Raw genomic sequence first — 17531 nt, forward strand, 5'->3', positions numbered from 1 at the left:
ATTGTCTGCCGTTGCTTTCAGGGAGGAAGGAATGAGTGACGACATTTACCCAGAATCACCTGTGACACTGTTTTTGCACCATCATGCATTGGCATCTCAACCCAGAATTCCAATGGGCGGGGGAGACTGCAGGAACTATGGGATAGCTATGGGATAGCTACCCACGGTACAACGCTCCAGAAATCGATGCTGGCCTCAGTACATGGACGCACACCTCCGAATTATTGTGCTTTGTGTGGCCACGTGCACTCAACTTTATACAATCTGTTTTACAAAACCGGTTTATGTAAAATCGGAATAATCCTGTAGTGTAGAAATACCCCCAGTTTCAAAATAGCAGGCTCTGCTGCTGTTCTCCCGTGCAGGTGCTGCAGGGACCTATATAGCTTCTAAGCAGCAGCTGGACTGAATTGGGATTGTGTCTGTGAGAGACGTTCCTCTTGTGGAGATAGGGGTGACTCCTATTCCATCACGTGTGTTTGTGGTGTGGGGAGGGAGGGTCAGGGATCATCACCATAACATCTTCCTTCATGAATCCCATACATGCCTTGATTTCTGCTCTCCCTGAGGTCGTATATGCTCTAGATTTTTGCATGAGGCTCTGAACCCAACATGATGGGTATGGTATAAAATCCCAGTTCAAATAGAATAGTCTGGAGTTGAGTTAGGGCTTGTCTACACAAACATACAGTTTGTTACAAGCTGGGGTATGAATCTACCTTGTGCTGACCTGATGCACGCTAACTGTTCATGTGGACCCTTCTGATGCACAGTAACAGTTCTTCAGTGCACTTTGATCTAGTCCTGTTTCAAAGTGGGCGTAGATCATAGGGCACCAAGGAACTTTTAGTGCATGTCAGCAGGGTCCACATGGACAGTTAGTGCATGGCAAGATATTGAGGGATTGATTGGTACCACAGGTTGCTGTGAACTAAATGTTCATGTAGACAAGCCCTGAGGCAGCCATTGTCCAGACCCAGACTGAGCTCTCTGCCAGGGGCTAGCAGAGTTTGGGCAGATGATACCATGAGAAACTCCATACCAGTAAATGTGACTGTATGAAATCCTGACACCATTCTCCAACTCACCCCCAAACTCTGAGCCACAGGGAACAAATCAGCCTTTCTCGTCATCATTCGCTCACTCATTCAGGGGAGCTGGCGTTTACAGGCAAACAGGAAAAGAGGCCAAAGGAGCCCTGCGTACAGTATGAATGAACCGGAGTAACCCCTTCTCCTTTCTCCTTCTCTCAGTTACAGGACCAAGGGCATCCGGCAGCACACAGGGAGAGAGTGAGGGAGGGAGCAGAAAAGCACAGCCCATTCTGAGAACTCACTGGCCTGAAAGTACTCTCACTCACTTACTCTTTCTCACTCCTTGTGCTGCTGCGGGCTCTTTAGGCCTCCCAGGCCTTGGGTGGGAGATCACTGTCAGGGCAAAGGCAAAACCTCAGCCATTGGCACTGCAGGAAAAAAGGAACTAACAAGAGAGACAGGCAGGAGGGAGGCTTTGCTGCAGGACCAAGTCGGTGAGCTGGAAGGCTGCTTGTAGGGCAGTTTTTGGGTGGCTTAATTTTTTTTTAAATTTTGGGGACCTTGTGGGCTCTGTTGTGAGGTTGGAGTTGGCCACATCTGAATCCAGTCTGCTTTGGGGTTTGGGAATGAGCATTCGTAGTACAGAGATGCCCATTGGCTTTCCTGGAAGGGAATAGCCCCCTGTTCACTGAAGGATTTAGGACAATGTGAGATATTATGGTCAGTGGGACGCCTACAGGGGTAGAAGTGCAGGAGCTGCCAGAAGTGAGGCTGTACACTGATGTGGAGTGAGGAAAAGTCCCCAGGTCTGATCCTGGCCTGGAATAACCTGACTCTCCCTTTGACAGTCCCATTCTTTCCCTGCTTTGCTTTGTGATACAGGACAGGCTGCTGCATTTGACAGAGGCTGGGGGAAAGGTTGCATCTGTTGCATCTGCAAAGGTTGCATCTGCAGGCTGTTGGGAAGCTGTAGGCAATTTTTTGCATCATCACCATGAAAGGCAGGAATGAATCCCATTTGTTCATCTAGTTCACACCTCCTATTTCTCTGTAGGATTAGTCCCTTGAGGGAAAGTTCCAGGGCTTTAGCGAGTCTGCTTTTCAGTGTCTTAAGTAATGAGGCTTCTCCACTTTCCTTGAATAATTACTCCATTGTCTAGTAGATCTTACTATTGAGATGTTTTTTTCTCCTGATATTCAGCTTAAATTTCCCCTTCCTAGTTTTATCTCACTCATCCTATCTCCCACCCTAAGTAAGTCCTCCTTTCCTTGGTATTTACATTCCTCAGGTACTTGTACACTGCTATATATCCCTGCCCCCACTCCAGCCCTCCATAAGACAAGTTGTATTTAGTTGTTTCAGTCTCTTTCTTCTGTTGCTTATCTCTGTACTCCCTCCAGTTTGTGGACATCTTTCTGGTACTGAGATGTCAAAACTGCTACATTATTTCCGATGGAGTCTCCTGAAAGCCATATAGGGAGACACTATTCTCTGTCTGCTCCAGGACCTTAGGCCAGGACCCAGAGCTGATCTCTGTTTTCCCAGAACTGTACAGAGCGGGGCTATCCCCCTGCTCCGGGAATGTTTATACACTTCAAAACTGAATTGCCTTTTATGCTACCCTTTTGCATTGCGAGCACCTATCTAGTGTGCAGTCCACTATCACTAGGGATCACTGCTTTCCAGGTTTTTCCCTCCCATCACGGATCTGGGTATTCAGTTATTTTTCCCCTGAAGTACTAGCTGTGTTTCTCCAGGCTGAGTCTCACTTTATTTTCTGCCTATGTATCTAATTTCTCTAGGTCCCTTTGGGTTATTTCTCTGTCCTGACAGGGTGTTAGCAACTCCTTTCAGTTTAGTATGATCTATGCCTGTCATTAACATACTCTTTACCTTCTTAACAGATACTTGCTGATGATATTAAATCAGACCAATCTCAACTCTGGTTTCACCAGCAGAGCCTGAGAAGAGTGCTATAGAGACTAGGAGGAACAGGCGAACCAGTGAGAGCTGGAAAGAACCACTTGCTTCCAGAGACCTGCTCAGAGGAAATACTAAGGCCTTTTAAGAAATTTGTGAAAATCTGCTAGATAGTATAAAAGAGAAGGTGCTCATCAGAGCACCAGATCACTGGGCACCATCCACTCTTCTGATGGGAGAGAATGGGTCTTCCTGTGTATGTTTTTATGCTGTCCTATCACACTGCAAGCTCCTACATAGTGCTGTAACACTTACTCTGTGGGACTCTACTAGATCCATACCCCAACCCAATGCTTTGCTCTTTATCTCAGCCATTTGGACCTTTAGCCAGTTTTCTGTGAACATGACAGTGTCATAGCTGAGCCATTGTAAATTAAGATTTCAAAAAACTTTTTGTGGGGTACTGTGGGCCCAGCTTCCAAAGAGAGGATCAAATTGGCTCTTTGATGCTCAAATGTGTATTTTACAAGTTTGAACCCATTTAGGAAATTCAAGCACATGTCCTAAGTGTCTACATTTGAAAGCTAGGACTATCTATCAAATGCACTCATTCACTTGGTCATATTCACAAAGGCTCCTGTGTGTACTCCTTATACAGGAGTACACACAAAGGCACAGTTCCACTGACACATATGGGGAGACATGCTTGCAAGCACAGTCACAACACATGGACGCACACACAAGGAAAGTTTCTCTGACAGAGTGTCCGTGCACACAGGGGAGTGCATCCAGGTCAGAAGCATACAGGCACGTTTATGCTAACAGACATATGGATGGATGCACATATATGCCCGAGGCATACACGGGCAGTCCCTCTGTCATGCACATGCACACCCATTCTTTCAACAGCTGGCTGGCTAGTGCTGCAGTGACATAGTGTTCTGGTCAGCATCCCATGTTTTGTACCACCCCACAGATTTTCATAAACTTCCTAAAAGGCTTCAGCACTTCCTCTGAGCATCTGTTACTGGGAAGGAAGAGGCTCCTCCAACTCTTGCTGACTTTTGTTTCTCATTCCTTCTGTGGTCTACAGCACACTTTTCCCAGGCTCTCTTTAGGGGAACACATGCCTGGAACAGGGACTGTATGTAAAAGGCTGATTTGTATTTTCTGAGGAAGGCTTTTGGCTCTTGAGGCTCAGGGCTTCTCCCAGAATGCACTGGTCCTTCCAGGAAGGCCAAGGGAGTTAGTGGAATTGGGGGTGAGAGAGAAAGGCAGTCATGCTTAGCAGGGGAGAAGTCATTGTGACTACTTCTGGGTTACTTGCTTATTGTGCACAAACTGTACTCTGCCCAAGGTCATCTCCTTTACTTGTATCTTTTTGTGGCTAGAGGACAGAATTTAGACATATCCCAGGCAGCTGTGACTCTTGATTACTGATCAGATGGAAGATTTCCAGAATAAATGGAGGGGAAGTTCTCTTGGGAATTGGAATGGGACTGTTGCCTGTGGGATGGGGTGAGAGCTCAGGCTGTGGGGGTTAGTCCCTGTGAAGGAATGGATAAGAGCCCTGGCTGTATAGAGAGTTTCTGTGTGGGACAGGAGTGGAGCCCTGGTCAGGGGAGTGGGAATGCTGGCTGCAGGGGCTCTGTGGGTGTGAGCACTCACTGCAGGGGACAAGGCTGAATGCTGTGGCTTGTATCATGATATTTTATGGGTACTTTGCCTACAGTTTGAAACACAAGGGTTACCAAAGAGCTGAACTTGGGACTTTCGGTCTCTGAGTTGTTCAGCTGTCTCTGGGAGGGGTGGCGGGGGGGAAGGGAGGGTGAAGAAACTGGTGCCAGCACATCTCGGAAGTGCTTGGCGCCTTGATCTGAGACATGAATGACAGTTTGTGGGAGAACTGCTTCCCCCAGCCTTTCACCTAGATTGACTTCCTCATTGGAGGCTGCGCTCAGTGGATTTCTCTGTTCCAGATGCTGCATTTGGGAGTGAGGGGTTGCCCTGTTTTACCATTTTGCCAGCTCTGGTTTTCAGAACTGGCACCAGGAATTGGGACTAATAGGTGGGGCAGCACAGCAGGCTGTATAAAGAAGATAAAGTTTTCTTTTTGCAGGTACAATTAACATCATAGTTTTACATGTGTAGTTGAGTTTTAGGTGCAAATCTAGGCACTTACAATTCTTAACTACCCGATTGCTGGGGAAAAAGGGAGGTGGAACCTCAACCCTTTGAAAACTCAGCCCTAAATCTTTACGTTGCTTCCTGTGACATCTCCTGGTGACTTGTAGGGTGAGTAGAAGTCCAGCTTTTGGTAGGATTTGCCTAGACCTGTGTTAAGATGGGAGGCAAGTAGCCACCTCTCTGACTCTGACCTACAGTTACCACATGGAATGGGGACACTTGAGGTGATTTCATAGCATGAAGACAATCATTTATTTGTATTCAGAGTGAGCGCACAGAGATTCCAGCCTAATGAGAGAGAGAGAGAGAGAGGAATTAGAAAAGACACTTTACAAAATTGAAAATGAAAATCAGCCCCCATTACTCTGTTGTACAGGCTTCCATCTCCGTCACCACTGATGGTCCACGGCCAGGGCTGCTTTGCTATAGCTACCCTACCTGCCCTGGAAGGTCCTATTTACTCAGTCTCCCCACCCAGTACACAGATGCTATGGTTGGCATTTAGGTCAAACACTATCAGCCCGAAGCTGCTACTGGATTCAGAATGGTAAAAGGAAAATACAGTGCTTTGGGGAAGGCTTCTCTGTCCCTGCCTCCCTGCACTGGGAAAGTTAGGCATCCTCTGCTCTCTCTTCCTATGTATAACTGAAGACTATTCATGCACAGACAGGGAGCATCATGTCTCTTCTGTCAGAAACTTCTCTTTGGGCTCAAAATACCCAGCCAACAGCTAGTTTCACTCTTGTTACATGAGTTAAACCTGTTTGGACATTGAAGATATGTCACTTTGGAAATCTCACCAGGCAGATAACCCTGTCCTCCTCTTTGGTTCTGGGGTGTCTGGTCCTCTTCCCTATTTCCTAGCGTACATAGGCTGGCTGCACTGGGGTGCTTAATCATCGAAAGTAACAGGAGCCCAAGCAGTCATTCAGTTCTTCAGTTACAGAACTGGCCCCTTCTACTAATATTCGCAGAGCTGCTGTGGTCTATAGGGTAATTCTTTAAAATAATTAATATTTTTTGAATGAATCTTCCTCATAATTTTAAATTCATGAACAATGGTGTGCTCAGCAGACTATCCTCAGAGCAAGTATACTCAGGTCTCTGCCTATCACACCCAAACGTGGCTGGACATGCTGCTCACAGCTGTGTCAGTGCAGAGCAAATGTGGGACTAAGAGCAAACTGTGGGTGTGGGGTTTGTTCATCTACAGATCCCATCCCCAGAGGACTTTTGTTCACTACAGCATTTACATCGGAGTGGTTTTCAAGCCAGCTGTAACTATCCACTTTGTGCCTTTGGGCATAAAGGCATGGGAGCCTTCTTGCGTTTTCCCAAACCCAGATACATTAGCTCACTATCCTGCATGTAGGGATTTTTAATTCTTTCTGCCAGTTCACAGGTTTCCATTTTGCTGCCATTGTATTTCTTCTGGAGTATCTATTTCTCCAGTCGCTCAGGGACTAATGAATATGTGCACCAAAGGGAGAAGGACTCTCTACTCCTTACATTGTTCAGATCAAGGCTAAGGCCTTATCTATACAGATCATGTTTTAATATGGCCTGTGGGCATTAAACCTCCTGCATCTATTATCTGTCGAAATATAATGGTACCAGGCAAGGGTCCAACAAACTCAACAGTATGTCTCAATTTATGCTTGTTGGTTCCATTGGGACATTGCAGTAGTCTTTGGATTGTCTTTGAAAAGTTGCATTAGTTTAACTAAATAGATAGATTTTAAATCTATTCAATCAAATTGGTACAAACTCTTAACATAGATGGACTTAAACTGCTGTAACCCTTAAACTTGCATTGGTAAATTGCTGAATTAAGCTAAACTGATACATGAATATTAAACCAGTTTAGGTAGGTCTACATTAGGAGTTTGCGCTGATTTAAACTTAGTCTAGTTAAACTGGTCCAACTCTTTGTATAGATGAGACCCTTTGAGAAATTTGACTAGGTCTTTTTCTCAATATGGCTGTAGACTGATGCTCTGCCCCTGTAGTGGACTTAAACAATGGATGTGGACTTTGTGTTTCCCAGGTGTCTGAGGGGAGCCCTTCAGATGGCATCTTTGGTGGTGAATGCATTTGCCTGAAGAAGGATTATAGCCATTTTCCATAGACCTGATGTAGGAGTTTTATCTCCTGCTATAGTTTGTACCTGTGCTCTAAATCAGTGGTTCTCACTTGTACCCCTAGGGGACACAGATGTCTTCCAAGGGGCACATCAACTTATCTAATTTTACAATAGGCTACCTAAAAAGCACTAGTGAAGTCAGTACAAACTAAAATTTCATACAGACGATGATTTGTTTCTATTGCTCTATATACTGAAATGTAAGAACAATATTTATATTCCAGTTCATTTACTTTATAATTATATGGTAAAAATGAGAAAGTAAACAAGTTTTTAAGTGAGGGCACTACTTGGGGTATGCAAGACAAATCAGACTTCTGCAAGGGGTATAATAGTTTGGAAAGGTTGAGAGACATTGCGTTAAATGACATTGATCCTGAGCACAACACAGGGCAGCTGTTAGTGTCACAATGAAGATTTTCTTGCGATATAATTGTAAAGACCTTACATTCTTTATAATGTGAGCTCCTCAAAGCACATCACAAAATCCATCACAGCTGGCACTGATTTACAGCACCTTATTGGCAGGTTTGACAAAGGGTATGGAGATTGGAATATCCCTCTCACACACTTTGGGGATGTCCCTGCAGGTCAGGGCTGAGGTTCAGTGGTGATGTGTGTGGTAGGGAAAGCTTGTCCTGCAGTGGTGTATATTCTGGGGATAAACAGAGAATTCATTCTCCAGGGTCTGCTAAATCTTGTAACTTTCATCACATTCACATAGGGTTTTAAGGAAATAAACATAAATAACAAGGCTGATCGTCTCTTTGTGTGAATGATGGAGCAAAGCCTCAAAGTATAGCTGGATAGGTAGCCCCTGCAATTAAATTCTTTCCTCTTATGCTTCAGTTTTTCTCCACAGGCACGTCCAGTCAGTTTTTAAACAGCAGAGAGAATCTAACAGCCTTGAAGACTTCTGCAGTATCACACACAGCGGTAACCATGCTACAGAGATGAAATGATAGGGAGTCTCGCCAGTGTATCCCATGGGTCCCACACAGCTTGCTGCACAGGATCATGGGAAAAGGGTGGCAAGTGTATTTGAAATGGAGGAGGAAGGGTTTTCACTCTTCCATGGCTCGGAGATCCCCCTCGAGCATGCAGGTAAGGCGGTCATTGTGACATCCACACAGTGTGAAGATGGTGTGCTGACTGAATCACATACATAATGGTTGCTTAGGGTTTGATCCATTACATGCAGGGCACTTGATGGGATAGGGAGTAGAAGAGTTGTCAGTTGGTGGGAGAGAGGATGGGGTTCTCCAGGATGTAAATGGTGACAACAGGTGTGCTGTAATGTACTGGCTTTGTGTGTGTATGTGCGTGTGATGATGTCCTCTAGTAGCTGAGCCCACAGGGAATAAAAAAGACTGACTTCTGTCAGTCATAGGAGATCTTTGGATTTAGGAGTTGATGGGAGGGTTCTTGCATGGGGCATTATGCGCAGGTGGTAGAAGATAAGAACACTTCAGGAATCCAAGGTTAGTTGAGTTAGTGCCATGTGCCCCCACTTTTGCAGTATTTTCCCTCTTGGCTGGTTCTCCAAGGCTTCGCTTCATGGGTTTGTCTGCTTTAGTCTGAGTTTTCCGTAACACTTTCATTTCAGCCCCTCTTTTCCTGTGACTCTTGGGGTGCTGAGCCATATTTCAATATCATCTGCATGGGGTTTTGAGTGCTACTGAGGTAATGCAGTGCTGAAGTCTTGCTCTTCAAACACCTGTATATAGCATTGCCCATTGTTGCCTCAGGGTGGCGGGGCAGAGGGTGCAGAGTGGAAGTGAGAGCACCAGAGAAAAATTTTGAAAGAATAGATTTTTCTGTGCAGTTTGAGATTTGGCTTTTGATTTGGACTTCTCCTTTTTGCAGCTCTTTCATATGCCACTGAAGGTCAATCCCACCTTGTCAGACTTACAGAGAGATGAAAGTGCAAAAGGGTATCTAGTCTGAACACATCTAACTCTTGGGGCTGGAAGCAGCAGGGGCTGCCTCTCCCCATTTCCATCCCCCAGAAGCCTGAAATTTGGGATAAAAATGAGAGCAGTGTTGTGCTCAGGTTTGGACAGCAGTTGATATCTCTAGTAGCTCTGGGTAAGAGAAGGAGCTCTCATTCAGATGGAGAGTGAGAGAGAGCTGAGCGGATTTGTGAGCTCAGCTGAGTGGGAGTGGATTTGTGCTAGGACACTGGCTTTTCTAGGGAACTGGATGTCCTGGCCTATTCACAGCCCCCATTTCTCTTATCCTTCCTCTTTGTCCATCTCTGTAGAAAATCCACCCCTGAAGCGGAAGAAGGGTCCAGCCCCCAAGATGCTGGGGAATGAAGTGTGCAGTGTATGTGGGGACAAGGCCTCAGGCTTCCACTACAACGTGCTGAGCTGTGAGGGCTGTAAAGGCTTCTTCCGCCGCAGCGTCATCAAGGGTGCCCAGTATGTCTGCAAGAACGGCGGCAAGTGTGAAATGGACATGTACATGCGGCGCAAGTGCCAGGAGTGCCGGCTGCGCAAGTGCCAGGAGGCAGGCATGCGGGAGCAGTGTGAGTGCAGGGGAGGGAGGCATGTGGGAACAGTGCGTGTGTAAGGGAGGGGGGCATATTGGAGCAGTGCGGGTGCAAGGGAGGGGGGCATGCAGGAGCAGCGTGGGTGCAGAAGCACTTGTGGGGATGTAGTTATTGTGGGCTGTGCTGGAGCGGTGAGGCTGTTCGTGGAGATATTGATGCTGTGGGTGCATACAGTGGCCATGCTGCCTAGTATCTACGTGGCTGGGAAAAGGAACTGTTTACTCTGAAACAATTTAAAAATAACCTTCAGAGGCACAGCTGCCCACACACCAATGAAGTTCTTGGCAAGCTGACTGCCTTGTGATTTTGAGTGTATGAAGCGTCATTATGCTGTCTGCATAGTCAGCACTATTGCAAGCATTTGCCATGCTTATTACACACGTTGCATCCACACACAGAACTTGTAACAAGTGCACAAATATTGCCACACTGTTGCAACTGGACTTACACATGCCCAGTTTTGGCAATCAATTTTACTTCCTATACTGAGTTGCTCTTCTCTGTTGCATTGCTGGTGTAGAGCAGGAGCTCAGTCCACCTGGTACAGTCCCTCAGTGCTCCTGCCCACCTTTCAGTGACAGCTCAGAGAACTAGCTCTGTCATATGTCAAGCCACCTTATAGGACATGTCGGCCCAAGAGAAACTCAGTTGATACTCAGCTTGTCTGGTTTCCCCTTTCCCCACACCCCAAAGCCCAGAGCAGTGAAAAAGGATACACAGTGAGCCATAGCACACAGAGCCATGCCCTAAATCAATGTGTATATTGCACTGGGATTGGTGTAGCCATATGAATTCTGCCTCAACACCATCACTCAAACTCCCAAGACTTGATTGGAAAAAACACAGCAAAACTACCCCTGTCCCCACATCTCACTCACATTCTGCAAGTAAATCCCAGATGGCCTCTTAGTGGTTCAACATCTACTTGTTGTGTTTGGGGAAATAACTGGGCTGCATCTCCTTCCATCATCTGCACTGTTCTGCCAAGCCTGGGCCCATTCCATTCCTGTCTCTGGATCCGTTGGGGAAACACAGATACAAACTATTTGTAAAGCAAAATCAAAACAAGAAAAAGCAATAATAAAATCCAGCCTCCCTTGTCCCCAAACGGAGAGCCACCCAAATAGGACAGTGCTTGTAGTAATAGATTCCAGAATATATTGGACAGTGGCTGATGGGGAAGCTGGTGAGCCCCTACCATGGCATCTGCATGAATTATGCAAGGGTGTAGCAAGGCATAGGCCCTGCCCTTCATGATGAATGCATGGATCCTTTGGCAGAACAGAACTATATAGGCAGTGGAACAAACCAAAACTGGGAGCAGGCACAAATGGATGTTTTCTACAATCGCCTACAACCTGTATCACATATGTTAAAATATACTTATTAGCAAACTTAGGGAGTTGATAGGTAAGATCCCATGGAAAGCAAGTCTAAGGGTCAAGAGAGTTGGCAGTTTTTCAGAGACATTGTTAAGGGCACAAGAGCAAACTATCCCACTGTGTAGGAAAGACAGGAAGTATGGCAAGAGATCACCTTGGCTTAACCAGGAGATCTTCAGTGATCTGAAACTCAAAAACTAGGTCTAATTACAAAGGATGAATATAAACAAATAACACAAGTATATAGGGACAAAATGAGAAAGGCCAAGGCACAAAATGAGATTAAACTAGCTAGAGACATAAAGGGTAAAAAGAAAACAGTCTACAAATACATTAGAAGCAACAGAAAGATCAAGAACAGGGTAGACCTATTACTCAATGGAGGGGGAGAGAGAAACGACAATAATAGTAAATGTGGAAATGACAGACATGCTAAATTATATTTTTGTTTCAGTTTTCAACAAAAAATTTAGTAGTGCTTGGACATCTAACATAGTAAATTCCAGTTAAAATGAGGTAAGATCAGAGGCTAAAATAGGGAAAGAACAAGTTAAAAATTACTTAGACAAGTTAGATGTCTTCAGGTCACAGAGCCTGATGAAATACATCCTAGAATACTCAAGGAACTTACTCAGGAGAGGTCTGAGCAACTAGTGATAATCTGAAAATAGTTATGGAAGACGGGAAAGATTCCAGAGGACTGGAAATGGGTAAATATATTACCAATCTATAAAAACAGGAACAAGGACAATCTGGGAAATTATAGACCAGTCAGCATAACTTCAGTACCTGGAAAGATGATGGAGCAAATAATTAAGCAATCAGTTTGCAAACATCTAGAAGATAATGTGATAAATAACAATCAACATGGATTTGTCAAGAATAGATTGTGTCAAAGCAACCTAATTGCTTTCTTTGACAGGGTAACAAGCTGTGGATAGGGGAAAGCAGTAGATGTGGTATTCCTTGACTTTAGTCAGGCTTTTGATGCTGTCTCACATGACCTTCTCATAAACAAACTAGGGAAATACAACCTAGATGGAGTTGGTATGAGGTGGGTGCAGAACTGGTTGGAAAACTGTTCCTAGAGAGTAGTTAACAATGGTTCACAGTCAAGCTCAAAGGACATAACAAATGGGGTCCTGCAGGGATCAGTTCTGGGTCCAGTTCTGTTCAATATCTTCATCAACGATTTAGATAATGGCAAGATAATACTTAGTCCTGCCTTGAGTACAGGGAACTTGACTAGATGACCTCTTGAAGTCCCTTCCAGTCCTATTATTTTATGTACATTTGGAAAGTATGACATCTTAGGGTACAGTCCAGACCTGGGGTGCCTCACAATTCTTTGGTGCTGTAGCTCCCAAACTGGGCTCCTCACAGATAGCATATAGGTCACATTCTGAGTGTCTGTGCGTAGCCATAGCTCTGGTCCAGCAGCTCTGACTCCAGTAGTGTGTCAGCAAACACCAGCTGCACTCTGGCTTCCAGCAGCCTTCGTTACTACTTGCAGGATGACCCCAACACATTCCCAGTCATGAATTTTCCCCCAGAAGTGTGTGTTCTGTACTGACCGGCCCTCTGCTGGATAGTCCAGATATATTAGGTCCATTGCCCCTGTAAGGGGATCAACATACAACAGTCTGCTACCTTAAATGGAGTTACCCAAACAATTCACTACACTGGATTAGTTTTAATTAAAGAATAAAACAAGTTCATTCAACTACAAAGAGAGAGATTTAAGTGAGTACAAGTAATGAAGCATTAAAGTAAAAAATAGTTACAAGAAAAATAAAGATAAAACACTTCATAAACTTAACAAATGAGACTTGGTTCAAGGTGAAATCCCTTACCACATGTTTTCAGTATGTTGCTGATCAAACTCTCAGGCCAAGAGCTGGTCCCAAAGTCCATAGGCTGTTTCCTTTGTCTTCTTAGGTAGGAAAGAGAGATGGACTGGGAGAAATAACTTGGGTGTTTTTGTCTCTCACTTTTATAGTTCAGTTACACTTTGAAATGCATTTTCTTGAGGATTGCCCATAGTTAATATTCATTCAAATAGTAAAGAAGGCAACATGGTGTCTGGGGGTGAAAGAGGTTGCATGCTGTTTCTTCTCATCTCTGTTTGCTGAAATGCAGATTTTCCTTGTCTCCTGTCTTCCCCCTCTTGCTGTCTGAGGATCCTGTTTACACCTTATATGTAAACTGAGGTAAACACACATTTCTTTGTTTAAGACCTTCTTGACCAGTTCTGCCTAATATGGGCTATGTGGGTTTGAACATATGCCACCAAGATCATTTGGGGGAAATCATAACTTTACATATAATTTTGCTACCTACATTTCACCATAAGGATATTGACCAGCAAGTTATTAGTTTGTGATACCTTACAAGGCATATTTTGTACAAAGCTATGTGTAGGGTGTGAATTCTGGGTGCATTCAGGGTTGCATTCTGGCACAGAAAGGCAGCCGTCATCTTTGCCCTGGTTGTGTCCACTGTGTTTCCCTGTATCTGGCAGTTGAGTCCACTGTGTGCCCCTTGCTTCTGGCATCATTGCTTGCTCTCTCACTGCAGCCTCTTCTGTCTCCTCCTTTTAGGTGTTTTGTCCGAAGAGCAGATCCGACTGAAGAAGCTCAAGAAACAGGAGGATGATCAGGCTCGGACAGTGGTTGTGCGCCCAAACCCCCCATCTCCGCCCATCACCCCCTATAAACTGACACCTGAGCAGCTGGGCATGATAGAAAAGCTTGTGGCAGCTCAGCAGCAGTGTAACCAGCGCTCATTCACAGACAGGCTCAAAGTGACGGTACAGGCTCAAAGGGCAGACTCCGAAATACAGAGGGAAAGGGGAGGCTGGGGTCATGTGCGAAGTGAAAGGGTGCAGCACAGGAGAGCTGTGCCCTTAAGTGTAGGGGGCACGACCTGGGAGTCATACGCTACATTTACAGAGGAGTTGCATGGGGCAGGGAACATGTGCTAAGCGTAGGGAAGTGCAGGGGATGAGGGGGTTAAGCGCTAAATGTAGGGGTGTCGCAGGGGTGGGGGCCATGCCCTAATTGTATGTGGAGGTGTCAAGGTAGAGGGTTGGGGGATTTTTTTTTCCTTATTCCTTTCTTTCACTGTTCCTTCTCACCCTTTGTGTCTCTTCTCATTCAGCCATGGCCTCAGGCTCCAGACCCTCATAACCGTGAGGCACGGCAGCAGCGTTTTGCTCATTTCACTGAGCTTGCAATCATCTCTGTGCAAGAGATTGTGGACTTTGCCAAACAGCTGCCTGGCTTCCTGGAGCTCACCAGGGAAGACCAGATTGCTCTGCTGAAGACATCCACCATAGAGGTGAGAATCCAACCACATCACTATTGACACCAGTAGAGAAGTATGTTTCTCTGGTGGGTGGATTGGATTTTTTTCTCCTTTGGCTTATACTGGGTCAGGTTTGAGCAATCGCCCTGGGGAGGAGAGATGGAAGGAACCTCAGGTATGGAACCACTATTCCAGTGCCTTCCTCTCCAAGCATGGGGTACAGTAGGGAATAGGGCAAGAGCACTGGCTGGAGAGAGCCCCCAGCTGCTCCAGGTGCAGCCTATCTCTGCAGAAGGCACTGCTGAGGATGGGGCAGGATTTACTCTGTAATTTAGAGGGCTACAGGATGGTGGCGAGTAGGTGACTTTTCTACATTGATGCTTCAGGACAAGCTGTAGCTTCTGTAACATTTTTGCTGGATTCACAGTCAGGCTGTGAGTGTGTCCCCCTGGCTCTGTGTGTTTTAGGTAATGCTGTTGGAGACATCCCGGCGCTACAATCCAGAGACTGAAAGCATCACCTTTCTGAAGGACCTGAGCTATAATCGGGATGACTTTGCCAAAGCAGGTGAGCTAAAGCCCAGCTGGTGCAGCAGATAGGTTTTGCCTTTCTCCCCTCTATCCCATGCTGTCCCACCCTTTGTAATGCAGGCTTCCGGACCCAGGTACAGGGCTTAGGTCAGGTATAGATGGTTCGGAACAGGAACTTGGCAATGCGCTGCTGGCACCTCAGTTCCCACTTAACATGCAGTCGCAGTTCAGTTCAGGTACTAGCCCCAAAGATTGTAGAAAAAATTGGGATGCCGAACTTTAATGATCTCCTAGCCCCTTCCAGCCCCATATTGGGGAAATGTAAGAGACAGGATCTTGTCTTTACTGTCCCATGGGAATAACGAGAGAGGCTTTTTTCCTCAACTCTTTCTAGGTTATATAGCTGCTTTCGGCTGCCTTACCTGGTTTGAGAAGCGGAGTTTAGGGAAGGCATTATCATTAATGGTCACTGCATAGAAGGCATCTAGATTCAGTGAGCGGAGCTGGAGATTCAGAAACCTAATGTGTGCTGCTGTGACTGCTTAGAAATCCATATTACTTACCTGCCAGTGAACTGTTCACAGCATCCTCTCTGGGGCTTGATTTTCCAGGTGCAGGGGGCAGGAGTGAGAGGACAGGATTAGGGAACATAGGGTAATGGTCTGCCTTATTATCTGAAACTGGTGCTAAGTTGTTGGAGTATGAGGCTGCTGTGCTGCATAATGCTTGCCTCTCTCATGGAGACCTCTCTGGGAGATACAGCTTGCATGGCCGTGGTAGGGCTAGTTTGTTTGAACATTCTGTGTTGTATTGGCTCAGGTTGGGAGCTGTAGGAGAGGTGACAGTAGGATGGCTATACAGTGGTGGTGGTGAAGTGAACTTTATGCTGTAGCTCATGGATCAGTTTGAGACATTAGGAGACCCGTGTGAGGTGCAAAGTGCTACAGAACTGTCATTGTTACTCTGTGGCTTCAAATATTCTAAAGGCTGGGTATTTCAGAAATGCTGATCATCATTAACTCCAGTTGAAGCTAATAGAAGCTGAGAGTGCTAATCATTTCTGAAAAGTCAGGCTTTCTGCTGTCCATCCCCTACTTTTGTATCTCAGGAGTATCTGCCATTAACTTGTGCCTGTTGTTGAGGCCTGTATGTGGAAGTTCCCCCCTCAGTATGCCTAAGAATTTCCCTTTATGCTCTTGGGGTTCTCCCAAAGACTGTTGATTCTGGGGATTTTGATTTGACTCATCCATGAGGGTTAGTTTGCCAGTGGCAAACTATAATGTTTGCAAGATTTACTGAGAGTCTGTATAAACAGGTCATCATCAGCATCCTGTCAGAGATGGATTTTATGATGTTTTCTATAAGCCTATCCACGTACATGATGACCAGACTAAAAAAGTTAACAGATCCTGAAGGCCTTACTGTCTAAAGGTTCTGAATAAGATGGTCCTTAAACTTACCCCCTAAGGGCAATATTGTGGACTTCTGTTCTTGCCCTTCTTTTGTAGCTTTCTCATTGCCCTTCATCCTCTTCCTCCCCTGGCGATTGCTGCCCCCTGTTCAGTCCTGTTTCCCAAGTGGCTCATTTCAAACCCTTGGCTATAACTAGGAGTAATGAAATGAAATTAGGAAAACTTTCCCGACATTCAGATTACTTTCCGTATCAGAAGATGTGTTGCTCAATGGAATCATTTCCTGTGGGCTATAATGGGAGTCCTGTTGCTGGAATATCGATAGTGGCAAATCTCTCCTCCACCAACCACTCTCCAACACACCACTTTATTTGCATATGGCCAGAAGATTATGCCCAATCTTGTAGGACTCAGTTCTGGAGACAGTGGTCTGTGGGGCTTAACTACTGCAATCCTTTATATCTATCAAGAAAGACACATGCTCTGAAAAATCTCTAGCCAATTCACAATGTAGCAGTGATTCTGCTCAGTATTACAGGTTGCCAGGAACAGATCACCCCGGAATGCACTCTCTGCACTGGCACCCCAGTAAAACTAGTTCTGATTTTCAAAGCCCTATGTGCACAGTTTGATTGATTTAAATCAATTTTGATTATGATTTATATCAGCAAGCAGGAAACCTTGATTTTAATAGATTTTGATCACGTTTTGCATTTGTACTTTTTAGTTATCTCAAATAAATTGATTTGCAACTAAATATAGCCTTTACGCTAAATTTGGTGCTTCTCCTTGCTAACCCAAGGGATACACTGTAAGCCAGGGGTTCTCAACCTTTTTCTTTCTGAGCCTCCTCCCCCACCCCCACATGCTCTAAAAACTCCTTAGCCCACCTGTGCCACAACAACTAGTTTTCTGCATATAAAAGCCAGTGCTGGCATTAAGGGGTAGCAAGCAGGACAATTGCCCAGGGGCCCATACCCCAGTTGCTCAGGCTTATGCTTCAGCTCCAGGTGGTGGGGCTCAGGGCCCCAGGCTTCAGCCCCATGCAGTGGGGCTTTCGCT

At 45.5% G+C, this 17531-nt stretch overlaps 1 protein-coding gene across 5 annotated transcripts in view; it reads left to right on the top strand.

Moving 5' to 3' along the window:
- Positions 1-17531, top strand: part of NR1H3 (nuclear receptor subfamily 1 group H member 3) — a 51524-nt gene that overhangs the window by 17466 nt on the left and 16527 nt on the right. For 4 of the 5 annotated variants that reach the window (XM_032782203.2, XM_075065342.1, XM_032782201.2 and 1 more), the window contains 5 exons: positions 8148-8389; positions 9549-9815; positions 13822-14030; positions 14381-14560; positions 14995-15094. In XM_032782203.2, coding sequence (XP_032638094.1) covers positions 8272-8389; positions 9549-9815; positions 13822-14030; positions 14381-14560; positions 14995-15094 — 874 coding nt within the window. In that variant the 5' untranslated portion in view covers positions 8148-8271. Of the gene's footprint in view, positions 1-5051; positions 5075-8147; positions 8390-9548; positions 9816-13821; positions 14031-14380; positions 14561-14994; positions 15095-17531 lie in introns of those variants that run through there. The other variant, XM_075065341.1, reaches the window with a different exon arrangement.

This window comes from Chelonoidis abingdonii, chromosome 4 (genome assembly GCF_003597395.2).
Source record: "Chelonoidis abingdonii isolate Lonesome George chromosome 4, CheloAbing_2.0, whole genome shotgun sequence".
Classification (NCBI taxonomy): Eukaryota; Metazoa; Chordata; order Testudines; family Testudinidae; genus Chelonoidis; species Chelonoidis abingdonii.